Source organism: Thamnophis sirtalis, unplaced genomic scaffold, assembly GCF_051295495.1.
Source record: "Thamnophis sirtalis isolate CommonGarterSnake01/CBP01778 unplaced genomic scaffold, rThaSir2_p1.2 scaffold_1, whole genome shotgun sequence".
Taxonomy (NCBI): Eukaryota; Metazoa; Chordata; class Lepidosauria; order Squamata; family Natricidae; genus Thamnophis; species Thamnophis sirtalis.
Window position 1 is genome coordinate 172561725 of NW_028261381.1, and position 9981 is coordinate 172571705.

At 45.2% G+C, this 9981-nt stretch overlaps 1 protein-coding gene across 1 annotated transcript in view; it reads left to right on the forward strand.

Annotated features, from left to right (window-relative positions):
* Positions 1–9724, forward strand: part of PLPP2 (phospholipid phosphatase 2) — a 56279-nt gene extending 46555 nt beyond the window's left edge. The window contains exons 3-6 of the mRNA XM_087703311.1: positions 1626–1903; positions 4472–4529; positions 7083–7259; positions 8960–9724. Of these exons, the coding sequence (XP_087559437.1) occupies positions 1626–1903; positions 4472–4529; positions 7083–7259; positions 8960–9097 (651 nt within the window). The 3' untranslated portion in view covers positions 9098–9724. The remainder of the gene's footprint in view (positions 1–1625; positions 1904–4471; positions 4530–7082; positions 7260–8959) is intronic.
* Positions 9725–9981: the final 257 nt, after the last annotated feature.

A 9981-nucleotide genomic window follows, 5' to 3' on the forward strand; every position in this document is an offset into this window, starting at 1 on the left:
CAAGGACTGCCTGTAGCACAATTGGTCCTGTTTGCATTTGAGGAATAAGAGTAGAACAGAACAGAATATTGGAATGAAGAACAGAATAGAATATTGGAATGAAGAATAGAACAGAACAGAATAACAGAACAGAATAGAATATTGGAATGAAGAATAGAATAGAACAGATCAGAATAGAACAGAATAGAACAGAACAGAAGAGAATAGAATATTGGAATGAAGAATAGAATAGAAGAGAATAGAATATTGGAATGAAGAATAGAATAGAACAGAATAGAATATTGGAATGAAGAATAGAACAGAACAGAATAGAATATTGGAATGAAGAATAGAACAGAACAGAACAACAGAACAGAATAGAATATTGGAATGAAGAATAGAATAGAACAGAACAGAATAGAATATTGGAATGAAGAATAGAACAGAAGAAAATAGAATATTGGAATGAAGAATAGAACAGAGTAGAACAACAGAACAGAATAGAATATTGGAATGAAGAATAGAACAGAACAGAATAGAATATTGGAATGAAGAATAGAACAGAACAGAATAACAGAACAGAATAGAATATTGGAATGAAGAATAGAATAGAACAGATCAGAATAGAACAGAATAGAACAGAACAGAATAGAATACTGGAATGAAGAATAGAATAGAACAGAATAGAATAGAACAGAATAGAATATTGGAATGAAGAATAGAATAGAATAGAATAGAACAGAATAGAATATTGGAATGAAGAATAGAACAGAACAGATCAGAATAGAACAGAACAGATCAGAATAGAACAGAACAGAACAGAACAGAATAGAATATTGGAATGAAGAATAGAATAGAATAGAACAGATCAGAATAGAATAGAATAGAACAGATCAGAATAGAATAGAACAGAATAGAATATTGGAATGAAGAATAGAACAGAACAGATCAGAATAGAACAGAACAGAATAGAATATTGGAATGAAGAATAGAATAGAACAGAACAGATCAGAATAGAACAGAACAGAATAGAATATTGGAATGAAGAATAGAATAGAATAGAACAGATCAGAATAGAATAGAACAGAATAGAATATTGGAATGAAGAATAGAACAGAACAACAGAACAGAATAGAATAGAAAAGTGGCACGCACAGCCATGTCTCACGGCACATGCAGCCTTGCCCTTTGCTCTTCCGGGTTTCTGGCACGCCTGCGCATGTGACGATCAGCTGGCCTTTGCACGCATGGCAGTACCGGAGACCGGAAGAGCTGGTCTTCTAGTTTCTATCTGCGCATGTGCACTGGCCAGCTGATTGTCGTGCATGCTAGAAACCGGAAGAGGAGCTGCACAGTGTGCATGCGGACATAGGGCAGCTCCTCTTCCAGGTCACGTCCCTGACAAGCGCCCCCAGCGCTTGTCAGGGACACTGGTTTTCAGCGTCACTGGTTCTAGACTCTTCTTAGAAACGTCCAGGGTAGAATTCCCAGAGGTGTCTTCGGTCGTGGACGGTCGCCTGGTGACGTAAGGGCTAGTGGCGTCTTCACAAGGGCGACCCGCCAGCTTTGAGGGTGGAAAGCGGGGCGGGGAGGGCGTAACGGATGTCCCGGGGGAACCTCCCCTTTCATTTTTTTTTTCTCCTCAGATTTCGATCGGCGAGGCTTACCTGGTCTACACGGAGCGCTTGTACTCCCGTTCCCAGTTCAACAATTACCTGGCCGCCCTCTACAAAGTGATCGGGACCTTCCTGTTCGGCAGCGCCGTCAGCCAATCGCTGACCGACTTGGCCAAGTACACGATCGGCCGTCTGCGGCCCAATTTCCTGGCGGTCTGCCAGCCAGACTGGACCAAAGTGAATTGCTCGCTTTACCTCCAGGTGGAGGACGTATGCCAGGGCAACCCCAGAAACATCACGGAATCCAGGTACGTTCAGTGCCCTCAGAGGTGCAGAGGGTCCTCAGACTTATGACCGCCGTTGGGACCTGGTTTCCATATCCATATATTCCCTATGGCTTCCGTATTGCGCTGGAATACTCCCCAAAAAATTTTCTTTCAGGAAAACAGCTGGTCCTCATTTAGCGATCACATTTGGACCTGGAATTTGGTCATTAAGTGAAGCCTAATGGGCAAGGAGGCAGCAATGTAAATTTTCTAAAATAAATAAATAAATATAATAAACTGACTGTGCTTACACACTCACCACTCAGGTTGTGAATGCAAGGATTTTTGTAAAGTTACTTTTTCACCACTGAAACAGTCGCTAAATGAGGCAGTCGCTAAAGGAGGACTATCTGTATCTATAATTAACTATTAACCTTTTTTTCTGGATTCCTTGGAATCAATTGTTGCCCCTAGTGACCATCTGAACAAGCGGCTGCAGTTTTCTTGGCAAGTGATTTGCCATTGCTTCCTTCCAAGGGCTGAAGGAGACTGGCCGGCCCAAGGTCACCTAATTGGCTTTGTGGCTAAGGTAGGACTTGAACTCAGGGTCCCCAGTTTCCAGCCTGCTGCCTTAATCACTGCAACAAATACCCCCTTAATTAATATCTATAAAATCGTGAGGATTTACTAACTCAATGGCTACACAAACACACACACACAAACACACAATATTGTTTCTGTCCAAACAGCGTCACTGATGTGAGGAAGTTGTTACCCAAATGCCATCACAAAAATTCATTTAGTAACCCTTCAAAATTACAACGGCACTGAAAAAATTATTTAAGGCATTTTTTTCACACTTAAAACCGTTGGTCCCCATGGTCACGTGATCAAAATTCAGACACTTGGCAACTGGTTCATACTTATGACGGTTGCAATGCCCTGGGGGGGGGGGGCACACGATCCCCTTTTGCAACCTTCCAGCGAACAAAACCCATGGGGAAGCCAGCTTCACCTAACAAACCTGTTACCAACTTAAGAACTGCAGTGATTCACTTAACAACTGTGGCAAGACGGGTCACAAAAATGGGCCAAAAAGTCACTTCATGGATGTTTCACTTAGCGACATCAACTTTGGTTTCCATTGTGGTCGTAAGTCGAGGACTGCCTGCATTGTTTTTGCAAAGGCCACAAACCTTGCTGCAGAAATTCGATCAGTAGGCAAAGCTACGTTCGAAAAGGAAGTTTCAAATATAACATCACCGCAAGAGGGTAAAATTCAGAGACTCGGCGGTTAAGACGCTGATCTTGTCAATCAGAAAAGGCGGCAGTTCGGCGGTTCGAATCCCTAGCGCTGTGTAACGGAGTGAGCTCCCGTGACTTGTCCCAGCTTCTGCCAACCTAGCAGTTCAAAAGCATATTAAAATGCAAGTAGAAAAATAGGAACCCCCTTTGGTGGGAAGGGAACAGCGTTCCGTGCGCCTTCGGTGTTTAGTCATGCCGGCCACATGACCACGGAGACGTCTTCGGACAGCGCTGACTCTCCGGCTTTGAAACGTAGATGAGCACCGCCCCCTAGAGTCAGGAATGACTAGCACATATGCGCGAGGGGAACCTTTACCTTTACCTTTAAGAGAGCAAAATACCTAAAAGGAAAAAACTCTATTTCAGGAATAGATGAATGTGAATATGAACTGAATTTCCTGGCAACTCTTAAAATCAATGCAGTTATAAATAGATGCTGGTAACCATTAACAGGAAGCAGTCAAAAATTAATAACGATTCATCGTAGTTAAGGAAATGAGATGTGAATTGCAAACAGCGATTTGGAAAGAAGGATAGAAAACTTTGTTATTAAATATTATGGATGTTTAGCTAGAATAGGACATAAGGATTCAGTGCCATTGGAGGATTTTAGAAATAGTAAATGAAATTCCAGTATGTGGTTATGTATTAAACCTTGGTATATTTTATGATGAAGGACATTTAAACAACTATAGTCAAATGAAAATGGAGGTATGATGACGGTAACATGTATAAATATCTGAGTTAAAATACTTGAGTTAATATGAATTATGCTTGATGACTGTGGAAGAGATGTACAAAAGTTTTTATAACCAACTGATACACTTTCTACAGTATGTAAAAAAGGAAGATTTTATGCATTGTGTTTGTTTTGAAAATTAAAAATAAAAATAGCAATAGCAATAGCAATAGCAGTCAGCTGTAGTGGCCTTCAGTACTGCACCCTAACCACTGCGCCATTAAAGTTTAAGAAAACTTTAATTAAAAAAAATTCAGATGCTTGGCAACCGACTCTATTTATGACGGTTGCAGTGTCCCGGAGGTCACGTGATCCCCTTTTGCGACCTTCCAACAAGCAAAGTCAATGGAGAAGCCAGATTCACTTAACAACCGTGTTACTAACCTAACGATGGCAGTGATTCACTTAACAGCTGCTGCCAGAAAGGTCGTAAAATCGGGCAAAATTCGTTTAAACTGATGTTTCACATTGCAACAGAAATTTGGGGCTTCCACTTGTGGGATTATAATTTAAGGACTTACCTGTTAATCTATATATTTCTCCTTTTCCCCCCCTTCTCTTTCTAGATTGTCATTCTATTCTGGACATTCTTCCTTTGCGATGTACTGCATGCTGTTTTTAGCGGTGAGTGAATGGATCGAGGGATTGAAATGGTTTTCTGGAATAAGAGGAGGGGGGATGGATGCCATTTTTGGGACCAAAAGACACAGGTGTGTTTTCATTTCAAAGGATCAGAAAAGAAGCAATTGTGAGCAGCAATTGTGAAGTTAGTTAGCAGTAACTAACTTCAACCTTAGTTACTTGAAGATAGGTGGACTTCAACTCCCAGAATTCCCTAGCCAGTTCTGCTGACTGGGGAACTCTGGGATTTGAAGTCCAGAAACCCTGCTGGCTGGCTGGGGAATTCTGGGAGTTGAAGTCCACCCATCTTGCTGGCAGGCTGGGGAATTCTGGGAGTTGAGGTCCACTCATCTGGCTGGGGAATTCTGGGAGTTGAGGTCCACCCATCTGGCTGGGGAATTCTGGGAGTTGAAGTACACCCATCTTCAAGTGGCCAAGCTTCAGAGCTACTTGAAAATAGGTGGACTTCAACTCCCAGAATTCCCTAGCCACTTCTGCTGACTGGGGAATTCTGGGATTTGAAGTCCAGCTATCCTGCTTGCAGGCTTGGGAATCCTGGAAGTTGAGGTCCAGCTATCTTGCTGGCAGGCTGGGGAATTCTGGGAGTTGAGGTCCACCCATCTGGCTGGGGAATTCTGGGAGTTGAAGTACACCCATCTTCAAGTGGCCAAGCTTCAGAGCTACTTGAAAATAGGTGGACTTCAACTCCCAGAATTCCCTAGCCACTTCTGCTGACTGGGGAATTCTGGGATTTGAAGTCCAGCTATCCTGCTTGCAGGCTTGGGAATCCTGGAAGTTGAGGTCCAGCTATCTTGCTGGCAGGCTGGGGAATTCTGGGAGTTGAGGTCCACCCATCTGGCTGGGGAATTCTGGGAGTTGAAGTACACCCATCTTCAAGTGGCCAAGCTTCAGAGCTACTTGGGAATAGGTGGACTTCAACTCCCAGAATTCCCTAGCCAGTTCTGCCGGCAGGGGAATTTGGGGATTTGAAGTCCAGCCATCTTTCTTGCTGGCTAGGGATTTCTGGGAGTTGAAGTCCACCCATCTTCAAGTGGCCAAGCTTCCGAAACATTGGAATCTGGAGAACTCTTTAAGAAAGTTTCGCAGGATGCGGCCAACATTCCCCCCCCCCCCCCAATTCAGAAAAAAAGAGATCTGGTTGACTTCCAAAGCTCCTGGTTCTTTTAAAAAAATAAATAAAGTTTAAAAAAAAATAGTGAGGTAGCAGATGTTCTGCTTCTCTTCCCACCTCGGTTCTGAATTGCAAATACCCTTTAGACCTCTGATCAGATTTTCTACTCGTTTAAAAAGGAAATGAGAGAGCCACAAGGCTGGCACAGAACCCCCTAAGCAGCTTCCCTGGTCGCAGGGGGCAGGGGGGGGGGGCATGTTTCTGTGAGGATCTTTCAAATTGGGGGAGGTGGGAGAGAAATGTTGCCTGGTTATTTATTGGCACACTCCATTTATTTATTTATTTATCTATCATCTATCTATCTATCTATCTATCTATCTATCTATCTATCTAATTATTTGCGTTCTTTCTTCATTTGCTAACTTAATTTATTTGCACCATTTATTCCTTTGCATGCAGCCTTCGGTTATTTGCTGGCTTTATCAGACTTGCGTGCTTTATTCACTAATTTATTTGCACGCTTTATTTACCTGCTTCCTTTGTTTGTTTGTTTGCACACTTCCTTTATCTACTTATTTCTGTCCTATATATATTTCTCCTTCCTTCATTTATTTATTTTTTGGGAGGCCCCCCTCTCCTTATTTTCACGCCCTATTTATTTAATTGGAAAGTTTATATATTTGCGTCCTTTATTGATTTATTTATTCGCATGCCTCCCTTGTTTATTTACCGTTTGTGTGCTTTGTTTATCTGCTTGCTTGCTTCCTCCTCCTCCTCCCTCTCTCCCTCCCTCCCTCCTTCCTTCCTTCCACCCTCACTTCTCGCCTTCCTTCCTCCCTCCCTGCGTCTTTCCTCCTTCTCTCCTTCCTGCTTCTTTCTTCCTTCTCTCCTTCCGTCCACCCACTCTCCCATTTCCTTCCTCCTTCCCTTCCTCCTTCCGTCCACCCTCCCTCCCACCTCTTTCTTTCCTTCCTCTCTCCCTCCCTCCCTCCTTCCACCCTCACTTCTCGCCTTCCTTTCTCCCTCCCTGCTTCTTTCCTCCTTCTCTCCTTCCGTCCACCAACTCTCCCATTTCCTTCCTTCCTCCTTCCCTCCCTCCCTCTTCCTTTCCTCCTTCCGTCCACCCTCCCTCCCACTTCTTTCTTTCCTTCCTTCCTTCCTTCTTTCCTGCCTGCCTGCCTGCCTCCCTCCCACCTTCTTTCCTCCTTCCCTCCCTCCCTCCCATTTCCTCCCTCCCTTCTTCTTTCCCACGGCCGCATTAAGCAAGCCCAGTTTTAGTGCTCATTTAGGATTGGAAGCATGGGTGGAATTCAATTTGGGCATCAGGTGGAGCATTGGGGTACAAAGGAAGACCTTCTCTTCCAAAGCCATAGTCCTCTGGGGGCCGTCTCTAAAGCCCCCCCACCCTTCCTTGTTGTTTCTAGCTCTACATTCAGGCCCGGCTGGTTGGCAGATGGGCTCGGCTGCTGCGCCCGACTCTCCAGTTCTTTCTCCTCTGCTTCGCCATCTACGTGGGCTACAGCCGAGTGTCTGACTACAAGCACCATTGGAGTGATGTGCTGGTTGGGCTTTTGCAGGGAGGACTCATCGCTATTCTTACGGTAAGCGATGGGCTGATGGACCCAGAGTCATCCAGGTGGCTTTCATGCCCAAGGCAGAACTAGAACTCACCGTCTCCTGGTGATGGACCCAAAGTCACCCAGTTGGCTTTCATGCCTAAGGCAGGACTAGAACTCACTGTCACCTGGTGATTGACCCAAAGTCACCCAGTTGGCTTTCATGCCTAAGGCAGAACTAGAACTCACTGTCTCCTGGGGATTGACCCAAAGTCACCCAGTTGGCTTTCATGCCTAAGGCAGAACTAGAACTCACCGTCTCCTGGGGATTGACCCAAAGTCACCCAGTTGGCTTTCATGCCTAAGGCAGGACTAGAACTCACTGTCACCTGGTGATTGACCCAAAGTCACCCAGTTGGCTTTCATGCCCAAGGCAGAACTAGAACTCACCGTCTCCTGGGGATTGACCCAAAGTCACCCAGTTGGCTTTCATGCCCAAGGCAGAACTAGAACTCACCGTCTCCTGGGGATTGACCCAAAGTCACCCAGTTGGCTTTCATGCCCAAGGCAGAACTAGAACTCACTGTCTCCTGGGGATTGACCCAAAGTCACCCAGTTGGCTTTCATGCCTAAGGCAGAACTAGAACTCACCGTCTCCTGGGGATTGACCCAAAGTCACCCAGTTGGCTTTCATGCCCAAGGCAGAACTAGAACTCTCTGTCTCCTGGTGATTGACCCAAAGTCACCCAGTTGGCTTTCATGCCCAAGGCAGAACTAGAACTCACTGTCACCTGGTGATTGACCTAAGTCATCCAGGTGTCTTTCATGCCTAAGGCAGAACTAGAACTCTCTGTCTCCTGGTGATTGACCCAAAGTCACCCAGGTGGCTTTCATGCCTAAGGCAGAACTAGAACTCACCGTCTCCTGGTGATTGACCCAAAGTCACCCAGTTGGCTTTCATGCCCAAGGCAGAACTAGAACTCACTGTCACCTGGTGATTGACCTAAGTCATCCAGGTGTCTTTCATGCCTAAGGCAGAACTAGAACTCACCGTCTCCTGGGGATTGACCCAAAGTCACCCAGTTGGCTTTCATGCCTAAGGCAGAACTAGAACTCTCTGTCTCCTGGTGATTGACCCAAAGTCACCCAGTTGGCTTTCATGCCCAAGGCAGAACTAGAACTCACTGTCACCTGGTGATTGACCTAAGTCATCCAGGTGTCTTTCATGCCTAAGGCAGAACTAGAACTCTCTGTCTCCTGGTGATTGACCCAAAGTCACCCAGTTGGCTTTCATGCCTAAGGCAGGACTAGAACTCACTTGTCTCCTGGTGATGGACCCAAAGTCACCCAGGTGGCTTTCATGCCTAAGGCAGAACTAGAACTCACCGTCTCCTGGTGATTAACCCAAAGTCACCCAGTTGGCTTTCATGCCCAAGGCAGAACTAGAACTCACTGTCACCTGGTGATTGACCTAAGTCATCCAGGTGTCTTTCATGCCTAAGGCAGAACTAGAACTCTCTGTCTCCTGGGGATTGACCCAAAGTCACCCAGTTGGCTTTCATGCCTAAGGCAGAACTAGAACTCTCTGTCTCCTGGTGATTGACCCAAAGTCATCCAGCCGGCTTTCATGTCTAAGGCAGGACTAGAATTCACAATTCTCCCAGTTTCTAGCCTCGGTGCCTTAACCACTAAATCAAACTGTCCATCTTAGGCATCTTCTCATCCGAGCCCCCTTTTCTCCCCAGGTCCGCTACATCTCCGACTTCTTCAAGGAGAGGCCCCAGTCACCGTGTACCGAACAGGACCTCGGGCGTAAACCCAGCATCCCCCTGCCACTAAGCGAGTCGGAGTGTAACCACTGCAACTATCGTGTCCCTGTGTGAACGGGGCGATTCTGAATTGTTTTCATTTCAGCAGCGAACACGTAATCCGCATCCCTCCTCCTCCGATGCATTTCTACTTTCCTTTTGAACTTGTCCAACGAAGAAGGGAAAACTGGGAGATTTTCCCCCCCTCTTTCGTTCTTCTTTTTCGTTCGTTTTTTTAAACCCTTTTGTTTATTTTTTTTATCACACCCGATGCTACTGCACAGCACAAACGCAACACAAGTTTGACACTTGGAAAAAGCCTGCCTCACCGCCACATAAGCCGGGGCAGAATCTGAAAATGTTCAAATCTTTTTGTCTCTTGTTGGAAGACTTCTGGACAAATTCTTTTCCGCGTGGATGGGTTAAAATCACACACCGGTGTGTATATTCCGCTCGATGGCCGGCATTTTATCTGGACTTCGCTCTTGGCTTTGCAAAAGTTTGCAACTGCTTGCTTTGAAAAAGTTAGTGGGTGTCTCATAATCCCTCTCCCCAAAACTTTGGAAGGATTCCCGAGGAAAGGCACCAAAATTGGTGTTTTTTTTAACACCTTTGAGTGTTTTTCTGACATTTTCCTTTAATTTAGTACTTTTTATAGGGGCCCAATGGGCGATCGAAAAGGGATTTGTGTTTGAATGCAGAGAAACTTCAGGTTTGAAATATTTGCTCTGGGGTGTCCAATCTTGGCAACATTGAAGATGCGTGGACTTCAACTCCCAGAATTCCCCAGCCAGCCATGGAATTCCCCCCCCAGCCAGGAATTCTGGGAGTTGAAGTCCACGGGTCTTCAGAGTTGCCAAGTTGAATATCCTAGATTTTCTCCATAAAAAGCAAATTGTCACCCAGATAATATCTTCAAATTTAGTCTGGGTTCAGCGACCATAAGAAATACCAATACT